Source organism: Euleptes europaea, chromosome 5 (assembly GCF_029931775.1).
Source record: "Euleptes europaea isolate rEulEur1 chromosome 5, rEulEur1.hap1, whole genome shotgun sequence".
In the NCBI taxonomy this organism is placed as follows: Eukaryota; Metazoa; Chordata; class Lepidosauria; order Squamata; family Sphaerodactylidae; genus Euleptes; species Euleptes europaea.
Window position 1 is genome coordinate 12,414,760 of NC_079316.1, and position 18,045 is coordinate 12,432,804.

The 18,045-nt window shown below is 46.0% G+C and overlaps 1 protein-coding gene across 1 annotated transcript in view; it reads left to right on the forward strand.

Moving 5' to 3' along the window:
• The window catches only part of MCF2L2 (MCF.2 cell line derived transforming sequence-like 2), a 231,345-nt gene that overhangs the window by 13,541 nt on the left and 199,759 nt on the right, over positions 1 to 18,045 (forward strand). Inside the window, exon 2 of the mRNA XM_056850366.1 lies at positions 10,042 to 10,125. Within this exon, the coding sequence (XP_056706344.1) occupies positions 10,042 to 10,125 (84 nt within the window). The remainder of the gene's footprint in view (positions 1 to 10,041; positions 10,126 to 18,045) is intronic.

Consider the following 18,045-nt stretch of genomic DNA (forward strand, 5'->3'; position numbering starts at 1 on the left):
TTCACAGCTAGGGGCCAAACAAAGTGCGAAAAGTATTTTTTATAACGTTTTCAAACTCTTAATACATCGGTGGGAATACATAGAAAGTGCGAACAGTATCTTTTATAACGTTTTCAAACTCTTAATACATCGCTGGGAATACAAGTGCGGTAACCCCCCGGCATGTAAAAACCAACTCTTCCAGAGTCAAGTCTGAATGACCCCTGATGAACTGGCTTTCAGTGGTTGTGTTAAACTGGGTGCCTTGGGATTTTAGATGAGATTTGAATTGGGTTTCATTTTATTTTCCTGAGTGTTTTGGAAGCATTTAAAAGTGTTTCTGGTGAATTTTTAAAGGTTTAACGTACTCGGTCCTTGCAGTTTAGGATAGAACATATCCAAAGAAAAGAAAAGAATATAAAGGAAAAACAATAAAGTATGTGGAGGTATTAGTAACATTGCAAAGAATGAAGGAAAGCGTCGCTGCTAGTTTCTGTTTCTCACCTAGGTGTCTTAGGTCGAATAGAAAAATGAATTTTCTGAGTTACTCATACACAAAAAGTCAACCCAGACACTGGAAGAGTCTTTCCCCTCTAAAGTGGTTAGATTCGGAAAAAGTGACCCAAGCAATTTCCTTCCCACAAAAGCAGGAGCCAAGCCAAAACTGATTCAGCCGCTGGCACGGAGACGAAAGGCCAATCCTGAAGAGAGCGGAGGTACATTCAGCCACAGAAGCCATTTATGGCCATGGCGTCATGACCTGGCGAGGCTGGGCATTTGCTGGGGCCCAGAGACTGGCAAAGGGTCTATCATGCCAACAGCGTTTCCTTTCCTGCTTTGCAGAGGGCGGGAGAAGATCAGGAGGCAGCGTGCATTCCTGCCCATGGGCCCCTTACAAAGCAAGATGTTACGAGGATTCGGAGGGGGCAGCCCACCTCTCGCTTTCTACCAGGCACCGCCCAAATCTCTGAACGTCTGATGAAAGCCGAGATGTATGTGAAGTTTGGCATGGAGGACCGACCCGACTCCCTTCCAATCTCCTTGGCAGGCATAGAGAATGATAGTAAGGATTCTCGTCTTTGTTTCCCTGCCAGGTTTCAGAGATGGTCAGAAGACGTTCCTCTACTTAGTTACTTCTAAATGATCTTCCTCAACATCCGGACTGAAGCCAGAGATCAGTTCCCTTCCAAGCACTGGGGAGCCATTTATTGGTAATATTTATATCCTGCCTCTCCAGATACCTGCCTGAGGCATCTAGAGAAACTGGTGCTGTTTCTGACTGGCTGTAAAGTCCAGTGGAGAGTGAGACACCCTCAACGTGAACACATGAAGCTGCCTTATAATGAGACATACCCTTGGTCTGTCAGTGTCAGTATTGCCTACTCTGACTAGCAGCGGCTGTCCAGGGTCTATGTAGAAGTTGTTCACATTACCTCCTACTGTTGTGGAACTCCCTGCCCCAGGATGTGGTGATAGCTGCCAACTTGGAAGGCTTTAAGAGGGGAGTGGACATGTTGATGGAGGAGAGGGCTATCCATGGCTACTAGTAAAAATGGATACTAGTCATGATTCATACCCATTCTCTCCAGGATGAGAGGAGCATGCCTATTATATTAGGTGCTGTGGGACACAGGCAGGATGGTACTGCTGCAGTCGTCTTGCTTGGGGGCTTCCTAGAGGCACCTGGTTGGCCTCTGTGTGAATGGACTGCTGGACTTGATGGGCCTCGGTCTGATCCAGCATGGACTTTCTTATATAAGCGGCAGAGCGGCCACTTTGCATGCAGAAGGTCCCAGATTCAATCCCCAGAATCTCCTTTTAGAACGACCAGGTGATGTGAAAGATCTTGACTCGGAGAGCTGCTGCCAGTCAGAGTAGACAAGACTCACCTTGATAGACCCAGGACAAGGCTGCTTCCTGTGTGAAGTAAATTGCATTGCCTTTTGGCCTTTGTGGGAACTTCTGTCTGTTTATCCCTTACCAGTCCTGTTGGAGTTCATTTTCCCCCATACTGTAGTTTCACGCTATCAGTGCATCTAGTTAGTGTTTTTTAAAAACAATTCCTGGTTTATCCTATTGCCCTTTGGCAGGTTTACAAAAATATGCATCTCTTGAATGATTTAAATGGTGTTTTTGTGCAAAGGTTATCCATATTTTGGGGGCAGGCTCAGCACAAAATTTAGCTGAAATTCTTTCCCTTGTCTGATCATTCCAGTATAGGCAGGTAAGGGAAAACTGCCAAATAAGCTCTACTAAAGCTCAGAAGAATTCTCAGCTGGCTTTCCCCTTTCCTTCCCACCCCCTTCCCCACACAGACAGGATGGAAGATGACGCTCCTCGCTGGGAGGTTGATCCCATGGAACACTGATCCAGATTCAGCATTACAGGCGGGAGATTTTCCTTGTGATAAAAAAAATCTAATCCTGTGATTAGATCAGCTTTGGCCCACATATCCAATCCGGGTCACGGTTTCCCCTTTCTGCTTGTGCCAGCTGGAGAGCTGCAGAATATTTCCGCTGTCAGCTTTCTTTGCCGGATCGGCATCCAGATTCACCTGCGGCAGTGGGCAGATTTCTTTCCCTTAGCGAATGAGAGAAGCAAAAAATCGCGGCTGCACTTAGTAACCCTCTGGCAAGTTTCTGCTTCCCTTTGCTTAACACCTTTGCAATGCATCCTTCACCGCAAGCTCAGGCTTCGTAGCAGGAATACGCTGAGCCCTGTAAAAAGAAAAAAGCACCCCTGGCTGAATGCTGTGATTTATAGCTTGTTTCCACTGGTGGAGGGGGGAGAAGGAGGGGTGCCCTTGTAACTTGTTGGCTACGGAGTTGGCCTTGGATCTGGGAGAGGCAGATGAATCACTGCCATAATAACTTAAGGCTAGTTCATATTGCTGGTATAGCATGGGAGCTGCTTCCATGTGGCTGGACCATGCCCAATTCCCAAAGGCTGGAGAGGTAGAATCATAGAGTTGGAAGGGACCACCAGAGCCATCCAGTCCAACCCCCTGCACAATGCAGGAAATACACCACTACCTCCCCCCCACACACCCCATTGACCCCTACTCCATGCCCAGAAGTTGCCCTCCCTCTCATGAACTGCCTAAGGTCATAGAACCAGCATTGCTGACAGATGGCCATCTAGCCTCTGCTTAAAAACCTCCAGGGAAGGAGAGCTCCCCACCTCTTTTGATCTAATTTCAACCCGTTGGGGTTGAACCTTCTGGTCCAACCTTCTGGGGCAACAAAAAACAACTCCACACCATCCTCTATATGAAAGGGCAGGGGAGGTGCTGTGGTTCAGTGGCAGAGCTCCTGCTTTGCATGCAGAAGGTCCCAGGTTCGGTCCCTGGCATCTCCACTTAAAACGAATAGGTGATACAAAAGTCCTTCGGCGAGACCAGCTGAACTGCTTCTAGAATAGACAGTAGTGACTTGGTATAGGGCAGTGATGGCGAACCTTTTAGAGACCGAGTGCCCAAACTGCAACCCAAAACCCACTTATTTATCGCCAAGTGCCAACATGGCAATTTAACCTGATTACTGAGGTTTTAGTTTAGAAAAAACAACTCCTACATTAACATCTTTTGTCTTAAAAGAAAAACACAATAACAGAGCTTTCAATGATACAAACAACTTTTTATGGAAAGGTAAAAGTTTGCATTTGGCATGCTTTTGAACAATCTAGTCCAGCTCCTGTATCTCACAGTGGCCCACATCTATAATAAGGAGGTAGCACATACCCATCAGGGCTAATTCACAGTGGGTAGCCGTGTTAGTCTGTTTGCAGTAGTCAAAAAGGGCAAGAGTCCAGCAGCACCTTAAAGACTAACAAAAATATTTTCTGGTAGGGTATGAGCTCATACCCTACCAGAAAATATTTTTGTTAGTCTTTAAGGTGCTACTGGACTCTTGCCCTTTTTGACTACCATCAGGGCTAGTAACCCGTGATGGACTTTTCCTCCAGAAATTAGTCCAATCCCCTCTTAAAGGCATCTAGGCTAGATGCCATCATCACCACATCCTGTGGCAAAGAGTTCCACAGGTTAATTACATGCTGGATAAGTGGGTGTTCCTCTTTTATTGAGCAGAGGGAGAGTAACTGGTCCGCACCCCAGCAGTGTCTTTTCTGGCTACACAGTAGGATACTTAGGTTCAAGAGTTTGGCAAAAGCGTAGCAAGTTACAAAAACGTTCCAAAAGCGATGATGCACATCAGTTCAGCATTCAATAAATGTTCCAAGAGCTCCATTTGGCATATCCCTGCCCCAGGAATCAGATGTTGATGGCCTCCGACATGCTGCCCGCGTGTCCAGACCACCACACACACAGTTGTGTGTGTTCCTCCAGGGGGAGTTCAAACCTCACTGAGATTCCGGAGATGCCAAGTGACCGAAGATTGGTGACAAATGCTTACAGAGCAGATCACCTGGGGTTCCCTGAGGAAGGATAAGAGTGGTCCGGCGGATGGGGGAAGCAATTGCATTTTTTACCAATGTTAATTGACCCGCATCCTGGAATGTCTTGCAATTTGATTTCCCCAGCCAGACCAAAGGCCTGGACCAAAGATTTTTCAGCAACAAGGAATTGGGGGGGGGGGTCCCATTTCCTTGGCATGCCTTATCCCAGACAGGGGAGGGAGGAAGTGCTCCCATTGGGCTGCTGGGCAGAGGGGCGGGTGATGTGAGAAATGCCCTCAGGCGCGCATGGAGGAGAGCAGCCCGGCCCCGCGTCCCTCTGGCTTTCTAGTAACGAACTCAGGCGAACTCTGTGCTGGGGCGACGGCGTCCGTGCCCACGCGTGCCATAGGTTCGCCAACACTGGTATAGGGCAATTGCATCTGTTTGTATGTGTTCAGAGAACCACAGGCACGGAAGGAAGGAGGCACAGAGGTTCATAGAATCATAGAGTTGGAAGGGACCACCAGGGTCTTCCAGTCCAACCCCCTGCACAGTACAGGACATTCACAACGACCTCCCCCCACACCCCCAGTGATCCCTACTCCATGCCCAGAAGATGGCCAAGATGCCTTCCCTCTCATCATCTGCCTAAGGTCATAGAATCAGCTTTGCTGACAGATGGCCATCTAGCCTCTTCTTAAAAACCTCCAGGGAAGGAGAGCTTACCACCTCCCGAGGAAGACTGTTCCACTGAGGAACCGCTCTGACTGTTAGAAAGTTCTTCCTAGTGTCTAGACGGAAACTCTTTTGATTAAATTTCAACCCGTTGGTTCTGGTCCAACCTTCTGGGGCAACAGAAAACAACTCAGCACCATCCTCTATATGACAGTCCTTCAGGTACTACACGTGGGGCTTGAAGGGTCTTATGCTTCTTAGCCATGTGGGCATAGTTAAATTGTGGAATTTCCTCCCCCAGCGTGTGGTGATGGCTGCCAACTTGGAAGGCGGTCAGAGGGGAGTGGACATGTTCATGGAGGAGAGGGTTATCCATGGCTATTAGTTAAAATGGATACTAGATGTAATGCATACCTATTCTCTCCAGGATCAGATGAGCATGCCTATTCTGTTAGGGGCTGTGGAACACAGGCAGGACTTGCTTAGAGTTAGGGTTAGGGTCCCTTTAGCTGGAATCCCTTTAGTTGGAGATGCCGGGGAGAGCCATGGCCGGTCTGAGTAGACAGTGCATACCATGTTATAAAGCGGCTTCATGTGTGTTCATATCCTCTTCATCCCTGCTTACTTGTACTCAGTGGTCAAGGTTATAGCAGTTAACCTTGAGGATGCACCCTCTCTGATAACCCCCTCCCCCCGCATCTGCCAGATAGCACACCTGCCCTTTAATTCCCTGCCTACAACTGTGTCAGCAATCCTGAATTTTTGTACAAAGCAGGAATTTTAATCAGAGCGGTAGCTCTGAAAGAGGTCATCTATTTCTCTGTGCCAGCTCCTATATGAAGCCAAGCGGGAATTAGGAGGCGGCATATTTTGTGGGCCTCTCACCCTAGGCTCTCTCCATCACCAGAGGGATGTGCTATAAAAAGGCATCCAGACCACCAATGGTGTTCTTTAATCTCCTTTTAGAAACCCCTCAAACTCTGGAACAAATCTTCACATGTTTCCTGTACAAACATCTTCTGTCTCTTGTTCGACTGCCTTCTTTTATAAACGTTGAATATGTGCGGCTTCAACTTGAATCTGTACTACCGTGAATCTGCCCTGGGGATGCTGGTTGGGTGGAAAGGCAGCATAAAAATGTTTTAAATAAATATTTAGACATATTCTAAAAGCTTTCTAGCCAGATACCATATAGTAAAACTACCATTTAAAATTCAAGGGCATGTAGTCCTTTTTAGACGTTAGAGTTGGGCATACCAGGAGTCTACGAACCATGCGTTCACCGTGTTGTGTGGACATGTGCATAAAGTTCCCAGCATATGTGTTTCCCATGTGCATAAAGTTCCCAGCTGGGTACCCAAGGTTGGGTGAAAGGAAAATATATATAAGTCTATGTATAAATACTGAAAGTATAATTTATTAGAAGTGCTATATAAAAGTTAAAATTATTTAAAAGCATTAAAATAGCACAATGGCATTTCCTGAGGTTGATAACTATAACCACATACCAAACGCGTTTCGGCCTATGGGGCCTTCATCAGTGGTTAATTAAAATCTTTTAAACCTGCACACATTTACAGAAATACATTAATGAATACAAATACAAATACAAACAGTTCAAACCCAACCAGGCATTTGTATATGTTGTAAATTCTATTCTCAATTACTCAGACATCTGGTATAATAGGTTCTTGTTGTAATACTGGTTAGTATAAGTCTCTCAAATACTATGTGTGCAGGTATCAACCTAGTAAAGCAGTTTTTAGGTTGGGTTTTATTCCCCTCCTTTTTTCTTCCATAAAGTTCCCAGTACAGGTTGAGCATCCTTTATCCAGACATCCGATATCCGGGCTGATCCGAAAACCGAACATTTTGAATCGGCCTGCAGGCGTTACTCACAGGCCCTCAGCAGAGCCACTGATGATTCAATATACCCAAAATTATTAAAATTATTGTTTAAAACTTCATTCAGGCGATGTATATAAAGTATATATAAAACATATATAAAACATAAATGAATTTCATATTTAGACTTGGGTCCCATCCCCAGGATATCTCCTTATGTATATGCAAAAATTCCAAAATACGGAAAGATCCGAAATACGGACCACTTCTGGTCCCAAGCAGTCTGGATAAGTGATACTCAACCTGTACACATAAACTGACCACTAGAATTTTGGGGGTTTGTGTTTATGTTTACTCAGGCTGTACATGTATGATAGATATATATGTTACTCCTGTTCACACAACCTGGTGACCATGCATATCAGGAGAGTCGCTGGTAGTACACGTTCCTGATATGCATGTTTGATAGGCTCCCTTTTTGCGCTTCTGTAATGTCTGAAAAGGGTTTGCTTGTGCTTGTGAGGGGTGTCGTTGTAGTAAGTTTGTTGGGAAATACCTGGGGATTTTGGGGGGGGGCAGAGCCTGAGGAGGGTGGGGTTTGGGGATGGCAACTTTACCTTGGGCTGGTAACTATCTTAGCCTAAACCATGCTTCTGAGGTTAACATCTGTATATTTGGTTGCTAGTTATTTATAATTATTGTGGCGTCTCTAAAAAAAAAGGTTTAGGTTTTTCTTATTTTATCAGCTTTATGTTTTTAATCGCCCTGACCTAGATGCCCCAGGCTAGCCTGATCTCGCCAGATTTTAGAAGCTAAGCAGGGTCGGTCCTGGTTAGTAACTGGATGGGAGACCACCAAGGCAGTCCAGGGTTGTTGGGCAGAGGAAGGCAACGGTAAACCACCTTTCTTAGTCCCTTGCCTTGAAAACCCCATGAGGGGTTGCCATAAGTCGGCTACGACTTGATGAAACTTTATACACACATGTTTTTTTAATCGTTACATGTTGCTTCGATCACCTTTGGGTGGAAATAGCAGCTCTAAAGCCCAACAAACAAGCAAACAAACAAAAAAATGAGTGCTCGTTCAGCAGCTTTGGTCCGTTCTGCCGAAAAAGTGCTGCGTGTCTGTAAAATATGCCGTTCTCTATGCAGGCTGTGATTACACTTGGCCTCAGTGCATTATTCTTGATCAACCATAACAGCTGGCATCACAACACACAGCACACACCCTTCCCCGGGCTTTCCATTAATGAGTCCATTATGATAATCTTGCATACAGGAGACGATTGCCCGTCTTAATTGACCCAGATTTTCTTTGCAGTCATCTGGTGAGTGGGATACTAGGACAAATCCAGGCATGAAGCTTTGCAAGTATATCACACGCCTGAAAGGGGAGGGTGGTGTTTCAGATAGGCAACCAGATTCTTTTAACCGTTGCATGGGAGACCACCGGGGAAGTCCAGGGTCGCTACGCAGAGGAAGGCGATAGCAAACAACCGCTTAGGCAGATGATGAGAAGGAGGGCATCTTGGTCATCTTCCGGGCATGGAGTAGGGGTCACTGGGGAGTGTGGGGGGGAGGTAGTTGTGAATTTCCTGCATTGTGCAGGGGGTTAGACTAGATGACTCCGGAGGACCCTTCCAACTCTGATTCTGTGATTCTATGAATTACCATTTTGTCTGAAAAGGACAATGACCCCAAGGCTACATTGTCAGTGGCAAGATTTGTTTCAATCCTTATATCCCTCCAACACTAGGTATATGCTGCTCAAGATCAATTGATCAAGGAGCTTCTAAGGGATAAAAGGAAAGGAAAAGGACAATGTAATGGTGTTTCAGTGTCTTCATCAAACATTAGTATCAAACCAATGTCAGTTTTTAATGGAGGTACACTCTTAAGCCATATTGTTTCAAGTCCAGTATCACCTTAGAGGCCAACAAGATTTTTGGGGAGACCAACAAGATCCCCAGGGATCTTTGACTTTCAAAAGCTCGTACCCCAAAAATCTTGTTGGGCTCTAAGATGCTCCTGGTGTCAAATCTGGCTGGCCTACAGCAGGTCAACATGTAGGGTTGCCAACCTCCAGGTGGTGGCTGGAGATCTCCCACTATGACAACTGATCTCCAGGCAACAGACATTAGTTCACCTGGAGAAAAAGGGCGCTTTGGTAATTGGACTCTATGTCATTGAAGTCCTTCCCCTCTCCAAACCCCCGCCCTCCTCAGGCTCCACCCCAATATCTCCAGGTATTTCCCAATCTGGAGCTGGCAACCCTACCAGCACGGCTACCCTCTGAAACTATCTTTTAATCAAGGCACATTGTTTGGTGGCTGGAGGAAAGCTCACGCTACCTCTGGCTGTTCTCATCTTCGGAGAGGACTATACCACATTTTGAAAAGCACTGCTTTAAGGGAAAGTCTTTGGGAAGGAACCGTGACTTGGTGGTAGTATAACATGTTTGGTATGCAGAAGTTCCTTGAGTGCAGTCCTTCACATCTGCAGTTGTGAAGGATCTCAGCTTTTGGGAAGATGTTTGTCTGAGACACTAGAGAGGGTCTACACTCCCGAACAGCCAGTACAGAATTAGCTGATCTGACTCCATATAAGGCAGTTTTGTAGGCCAAAGGATGAGAGGGAAAATAATCAAGTTATAATCAAGTTATAATCAAGTTATCATCTGGGAAGAATGGCCCGTTTGTTAAACGGATGGGACCCAGCCTACCGGTATTTTGCACACAACCCAAATATAGACCGTTCTCTTTCGTTGGGCTGAAAAAGCGCTTTGTGTAGGCACCCGGAACCGGGGGCTTCGCAGATAAACATGAACGTGGCTATTCAAAGCCCAGCGCCCTCAAGAAAAAAGCCGTGACGTCCTCTCGGTAAGGACGGGTTTATGAAAAGCCCATTTCTGCAGGGCGCAAAACAATACCGACAGCCAGCAGACCGAAGAGGGGCCTTTATTGTCAACAAGGGTTGGGTGCCCGTCTCTGCCCTGCGGAGAGTCATATGACAAAAATCGGAGCCAGCGGGCGAAGTCAAAAGGACTCCAAACTTCTGAGTTAACCCCTCTGCTCGCTCGTCGGTTTCTCGGTTGGCCGAGCGGGTTCTTTCTTTCATCCCTCTCCCTTCTCTCCCCCTTCTTGTGCAGATGAAATCATGCAACAGGAGATCAGGCCCCTCGTTGCTGTGGATATCATAGAGCAGCTACACCGGCAGTTTGCGATCTTGTCAGGTAAGGACTGGGAGTCGGTTGCATTTTGGGGTCGTCCTGATTCCCGCTTCCCCAAGTGGCGGGAGGTTTCAGGGACCGTGTTATTTACTTACTTAATTACTTATTTGTTGCATTTATATCCCTTTCTCATTCCTGGCAAGCCGGATCGTAAAACACCAATTAAAACATACATTAAAGCATACCTTAAAACTCATTCTTTTAGGGTTACCAGGTCCCTCTTTGCCACTGGCAGGAGGTTTTGGGGGCGGAGCCTGAGGAGGGGTTTGGGGAGGGGAGGGACTTCAGTGCCATAGAGTCCAATTGCCAAAGCAGCCATTTTCTCCAGGCCAACTGATCTCTATTGGCTGGAGATAAGTTGTAATAGCAGGAGACCTCCAGGTAGTACCTGGAGGTTGGCAACCCTATATACTTCATATTACAATAAAACAAGATGGCATTTCATTCCAAATCGCAGCCACTAGGCAGGCCTGGTCAGCAGCGGACCCCCATACCAGGTTGCGGGAGGATGGGGAGGCCAGCAAATGACGATAGTGGAAAGACCGATGGTCTACACTTGGGTGTAGACCTGGCAGAACCGTTCTGCTTGGCGGGCCCTGTGGAACTCATTTAGGTCCCGCAGGGCCCCGATGTGACTTGGTAGACTGGAGATGATGGGACTCCACTGGTTAAAACCACAGATTGGTTTAGGGGGGAAGGAGTGTTTTGGCCTTGCTCCAAAAGGATAGTGTGTAACGGCACCCTTTCATACCCCCTATAATATGGACACTCTTGGACTCTCGAGTTTGTACATTGGAACTGTTGCTGAACGACAGCCTCTTGCATAGCTCTATCTAGCCTCCAGCTAATTTCCCCAAATAAAGAAGACCTCTGTGCCTGGTGTAACAAGTGAGCTGCTTTTGCAGGTGATGGGGGGCATGGGGCTATCTAGGCTGGAGGGGTATGATGAAGGGCTTTACCTTATTCTCATTTTCCTCGCTTGTAAGTTATTGTTTCTTTGGGGAGGGGGCTGTTCTGCATGTGTTTTGCTCCCTCAAGTGGTTGATTCGATATTACACCAGTTCATGGGCTTTTCCGCATTCTCATTTTGTTTGCATCTAACTTCCTGTTTCTTTGGGGGGTGGGGGGTTTAGAAAAAATCCGCACTTGTTTTGCTCCCTCTAGTGATCAATTTGTTACTGCCCAGATGTCAGTCCAGCGTATCTCCCTACAGATTTAAACGGCAGGTTTTTATGCTGGACTTAAATCTGTGCAACATCAAATTGACAACTGGAGGGAGCAAAACACGTATGGAACTGAACCCCCCCCTCCAAGGAACAGGAACTTAGAAGTGAGGAAAATGAGAATGCAGAAAAGCTGTATGTCCAGGATATCTCTCTGCAGATTTAAACTACAGGGTTTTTTGGTGGACATAAACCTGTGTAATCTCGAACCAACCACTATAGGGAGAGCCAGCATGGTATAGTTGGTAGGAGCAGTGGACTCTAATCTGGAGAACCGGGCTTGATTCCCCACTCCTCCACATGAGCGGCGGACTCTAATCTGGTGAATCGGGTTGGTTTCCCCACTCCTCCACATGAAATGCGTGCGGAACAGACCCCCACCCCCCACCCCCAAAACCAACAGGGACTTACAAGCGGGAAAAATTAGGATGTGGAAAAGCCCAAATTCCTGTGGCTGGGAATAGCCGCTAGCCATAAAAACCATTACTTGGGAACCAAGTACCAGGCTATGCAAAACTCGAGAGAGGTGCAGCAGAGAGGCAATTCAGGTATCATGTCTGAAGTTCTTACTATATAGCTATTAAACGCACAGGAGCCCTTCCAGGAAAAAAAACCTTGGCAATTTTACCATCCAAGGATTTCTGAGACGCAGCAAAATGCTTATGAGCATCATGCATTTTCCCAGACACTCCAAGCAATTTTCCTTTCTGATGGTTCAGGCGTCACATGAGCAGCGTTTAAAACATAAATGTATCTGAGGGTTTTCTGAAGACTCAAAAGAGTTCAAAATATTTCCCAGAGAATAAAAAACAGTTTTCTTCCAAGTTCGAATTGAGCTGGCACGTCCTTCTTAGTAAAATGCACGGGGAATTGTCGCTTTTCAGTGATTGGCTGTCAATCTTTGAACAAAACAAATCACACTAACTACATCTCCACTGTGCCTGGAAGGAGCCCACTTTGAACAAAAGGACCCTTCCTGGAAGATATGGATGAGTGCAGCTGGCTGTTTTGAAATCTGCAGCAATTTGCATAATCTGAACACAATAAACACTGCAGCATGCCTTATTTTAACACACACACACTCCAAAAAAGGGAAGAGAAAAAGAGAGATTTGACAGCCCTATACTCCCCCAGGAGTGATCATTGATGGGAATCCCTTTCTGGTCACAAATAGATCTACATTATAACCGCATATTGGGATAAATTGGTGGTAAAAACGGATTTTAAAAATATTATTAACTAATTATAGTATAATGTGATTCTTAACTAATGACATAATAATAGAATTTTAATCAGTGCTCTGTATATGTATTTTTTTCTTTTCTTTGTATTTTTTTATGTATTCTTTGTATGTTTTCATTATAAAAATGCAATAAAAATTTATAAAAAAACAAAAAAAAAACAAATAGATCTACAGAGGCCAGTTCAACACCGGTTATTTGCCCTGGGTTGAGTTTTTGGGGCGGAGCCTGAGAAGGGCGGGGTTTGGGGAGAGGAGGGACTTCAGTGCCATAGAGTCCAATTGCCAAGTGGCCGTTTTCTCCAGGGGAACTGATCTCTATCGGCTGGAGATCAGTTGTAATAGCAGGAGATCTCCAGCTAGTACCTGGAGGTTGGCAACCCTAACTCTATGGCATCACATCTCTCCTGATGGCCCTCCCCAGGCTCCTCCTCCAAACCTCCAGGAATTTCTCAACTCGTTGGCACCCCTAATTGTGGGGAACAACAATGCAATTGTTATAAGGTACGGGCCATTCTCCCTACACCGTTCCTTGAATTACCAGTCTTATCCACAAGGTGTCACCAATTCCCTTCCCTGCAAAGGATCAAAGGCACCCCATTGCCATTTAAACATAACATTGTTGGTTGTTTCCAATGTTAACGGGTTTGCTGCTTTCATGTAGGATCATAGAGTTGGAAGGGGCCTTGCAGTCCATCTAGTCCAGCCCCCTGCTCAGTGCAGGATCAGCCTAGAGCAGTGATGGCGAACCTTTTAGAGACCGAGTGCCCAAACTGCAACCCAAAACACACTTATTTATCTCCAAGTGCCAATACAGCAATTTAACCTGAATACTGAGGTTTTAGTTTAGAAAAAACAACTCATACATTCACATATTTTGCGTTAAAAGAAAAACACAATAACAGAGCTTTCAATGATACAAACAACTTTTTATTGAAAGGTAAAAGTTTGCATTTGGCATGCATCTCTCCAGGACTTGTCCTCTGCTCAGCCACCGGACATTATTGTACATAAGTAAACAATTATGCCTGAACCTCCTCAAGAAGTGCTTGAAACTGTCGACAATTCAGAGCACGAGCCATGATGTAATTCACCATTTTTGTGACATCTTTGAGGACATCGTCAAATTTTTTGAACAATTAATGTGATTTTTGCTGTTGTGAGCATGCTGATAATTTGTCTACCCTTGGCTCATACTTTGTAAGTTTGAGAGCAACACATGCAGTACTCAGGTCATCTTAGCCCATTTCTGATGTCAGATTTGATATAATTCAAAGCTGAAAACAGCTGCTCACAAGCATAAGATGATCCAAACAAAGTAAGGAAAGCAATCCCAAGTGCTTTCATTGACTTAAAATTATTTGGCAGAGAATTCCACACTTTAAGGATTTCATTTTCAGAACTAACTGTGCTGTCCTTTGGCATCCCTTCTATCTTCTCAAGTGTTTCACGCAGGTCATAGAATTTATTTTTCCAGTTAGGGCTTTCTTAAAATTCTGTTAGCTCCATTTCCAGATTTTCTAAATCTAACCAGTGTAGGCAGGAAAGATCAAGTTCTTCAAATTTGGCTTTATCTGGAGAAGTAAGGAAACACAGGGTTGTCTCCATCTTAGGGAACTGTAAAAATCTGTTACTAAAATTCACCTTTGCAGCTGCTACAATGCTAGAAAATTCCTTGTAGATTTCCTGATGGCTTGTAGGATTGTCTGCAAATGTTGTAGAATTTTCTAAATGCTTTTTTAGACGGGCGGGGCCCCAGACAAGCTGAAGACGGGCGGGGGGCCCGACAAACAACTGAGCTGCCCCGCTGCTCAGCTGAGAGGGGGCATGGCAAGGTGCTCGGCCACAGCCTCCCGGTCCAAATGAAGACGGGCGGGGCGCCCCAACAAACAGCTGAGCTGCGGCCACAGCTCAGCTGAGAGGGAGGGGCTTGCCCCGGTGCAAGGAGAGGGAGGGCGCCAGCGCAGGCTTGGGGAGCATGGGCTTGGGGAGAAGGAGCACTGCCCTCAGTGCCCTCACCACAGCAATATGGCACAGCCCTAGGCAGACCCGATGGGTCTGCGGGTGCCCACAGAGAGGGCTCGGTGTGCCGGCTGTGGCACACGTGCCATAGGTTCGCCAACACGGGCCTAGAGCATCCCTGACAAGTGTTTGTCCAGCCGCTGCTTGAAGACTGCCAGCGAGGGGGAGCTCACCACCTCCCTAGGGAGCTGATTCTGTTGGGCCTAGAAAAACGCTATCTAAATGACTCTGATAAAAGATAGCGACTGGAGATCAGGAATTAGTTTAACAGCTTTTCCATTTAATAGTACAAAGTTAAGCAGCTACAAAAGCTGGGATTTAAAATCTCTCCAACCCCACCCAGAGTCAGACTGCAAAGATAAATCAAACTTTCTGTTCTACAGGCAGTAAGCTTTATACAATTTTCAGCAAGAAAAGATACTTTTCAGAATCAGACCATGAGCATCACTTTTTGGCTACTGAAGTAAACAAGCGTTTCTACTTTAAACCAGTTCTCCTAGCTGTAACATGAATGTTCGCTTTGCCTAACTGAGCTAACTGTACAGAGAAGACGCTGTGTTTCTCGAAGTTGCAACATTGTGGAATGTAGTGCTTTATGCAGACTGTTTGAATAGAGAAACACAGAGGGATAGATGGAAAGGGGTGGGTGACCCGTGACACGGATGTCACATCTAAAAGAGGGATTTTCTGCACCTGTTCATATACACAGTCAGTTAGTAGTCCCACAGGTAAAACACCTTTATTGTGGGCGCTTCAATTCCGCTGCTGAACTACTCCGACTCTAAAAATGTTTTCCTAATATCCAGCTGGTGCCTTTCCCCCGGCAATTTAAACCCATTATTGCATGTCCTCTCCTCTGCTGCCAACAGGAACAGCTCCCTGCCCTCCTCTACGTGACAGCCCTTCAAATACTTCAAGAGAGCAATCCTGTCCCCCCTCAATTGCCTCCTCTCCAGACTAAACATTCCCAACTCCCTCAGCCTTTCCTCGTAGGGCTTGGTCTCCAGGCCCCCGATCCTCCTCGTCGCTCTCCTCTGCACCCGCTCCATTCTGTCCACATCCTTTTTGAAGAGAGGCCTCCGGAACGGCACACAATACTCCAGTTGCAGCCTGACCAATGGGGTGTACAGTGGAACTATGACATCTTGCAATTTGCATGCTAGGCCTCTGTTGATACACCCCAATACCACATTAGCCGTTTTTGCTGCTGCATCACACTGACTGCTCATGAGCTTACAGTCCATCCGTGCCCCAAGATCAAATTCCCACACACTGCTATACAGAAGCGTATCCCCCATCCAGTTAATTTTTGCCACCAAGGTGTAGAACTGTTCACTTATCCTTGTTGAATTGCATCTTGTTCACATCCGCCCGCTGTTCCAGTGTGTTCAGATCTCACTGAATTCTTCCGGGGGTGCTCGCTACTCCTCCAAATTGGGTGTCATCTGCGAATTTGATGAGTAGTCCCTCCACCCCCTCATGCAGACCATTTATAAAAATGTTGAAAGGTACCAGACCTACTGTCAAGTTGTTAACAAGATCATCATGCGCAGGAATTGCCTACATGTGTATGGCAGAGACCAAGGCTTCAAGGAATCTAGCGAGCATGTTGGTCGAAACACATACAGCTTTTGCGATGCTCAATTTTGCCTTCTTATGAATTGGATCTTTTTTTAATAGCCTGGATGGTTTATTTTGAATATATTTGGTGTTGAATTTATGCAGACATGGTAATACGTATGCTGGGTAGCCCCAGCCAATTGCCATTCCTCTGCGCGTGTATGCTCAGCAAAGATTGTCTAGCCATCCTGTTTTTTCATGTTTTTTCCCACTAGGAAAAGTTTCTCCTGATGTATGAAAAGTGCCACACATGGAGCAGCTCTGAGTGAGAGAGCAGCTCTGGATGTTAGTGAAGGTATCGCTTTACTCTGCTCTGGTGAGACCTCACCTAGAGTATTGTGTTCAGTTTTGGGACCCACAATTTAAGAAGGATGTAGACAAGCTGGAATGGGTCCAGAGGAGGGCAACAAAGATGGTGAGGGGTCTGGAGACCAAGTCCTGTGAGGAAAGGGTGAAGGAGCTGGAGATGTTTAGCCTGAAGAGGAGAAGACTGAGGGGATATGATAACCATGTTCAAGTACTTGAAGGGCTGTCATAGAGAGAATGGTGCCGAGTTGTTTTCTGTTGCCCCAGAAGGTCGGACCAGGACCAACAGGTTGAAATTAAATCAAAAGAGTTTCCGTCTAGACATTAGGAAGAATTTTCTAACAGAGAGCGGTTCCTCAGTGGAACAGGCTTCCTCAGGAGGTGGTAAGCACTCCTTCCCTGGAGTTTTTGAAGAAGAGGTTAGGTGGCCATCTGTCAGCAATGCTGATTCTATGACCTTAAGCAGATGATGAGAGGGAAAGCATTTTGACCGTCTTCTGGGCATGGAGTAGGAGTCACTGGGGGTGTGGGGGGAAGTAGTTGTGAATTTCCTGCATTGAGGGGGTTGGACCTGATGACCCTGGTGGTCCCTTCCATGATTCTATGCTTCAAGGTTAATCATATATGCAAATAAAGGCTTTTTTTCCTGTGGAAGGAGAGAATGATGAGGAAACTAACGGGCTCTAAAAAATTAGCAATAAGCAAGGCCTGGAAATTAATTCTGAATTTCTTAGAAGAAATGAATTGTAGGAAATGCTAATTTTGTGTGGCCTGTAATTTTGTTTGAGAAAAATACAAAATTCAAAGCTAAAGAAGAAGACATCTTACTTTCAATATACTTTCAAAATCTATGGTGAGATCACGCTTGGAATACTGTGTACAGTTCTGGTCACCACACCTAAAAAAGGATATTGCAGAGCTTGAGAAGGTGCAGAAAAGAGCAACCAAAATGATCAGGGGGCTAGAGCAACTGCCCTATGAGGAGCGGATAAAATGCTTAGGGCTGTATAGCTTGGAAAGAAGGCGGATAAGGGGAGAGATGAAAGAGGTCTATGAAATTATGCATGGTATGGAGAGAGTGGACAGGGAGACGCTTTTCTCCCTCTCTCATTATACCAGAACGTGGGGTCATCTGCTGAAGCTGCACAGAGCACATGTTCAGGCTTGCTCTGTAGTGGACGGCAACAAAGCATTTGTTGTCCTTGCCCACTGGCCCAAAACCATCCAGGATAACTTTTCTAAGTTGTGTTGTGGCTTTCTCGGCTCCCAGTCCGACAGCGGTTGCAAAATCTACGGGCCGTCTCCAGGCCGCAGTCTGGCAACCTCAAGCCTCACCGATATGCCCATGTGTGTCTCACTTCCTGAGCGTGTGGCGATATAATAGTATCACCCCAAAGCCTCTGTGAAATAATCTGATTTGGTATAACACACAGGAAAACCTCCGCTTCTTTCTGAACCGCCCAAGATCACCTTCTCCGCTGCAAGTAGGGTTGGCCAGCTGTGCCTGGTATC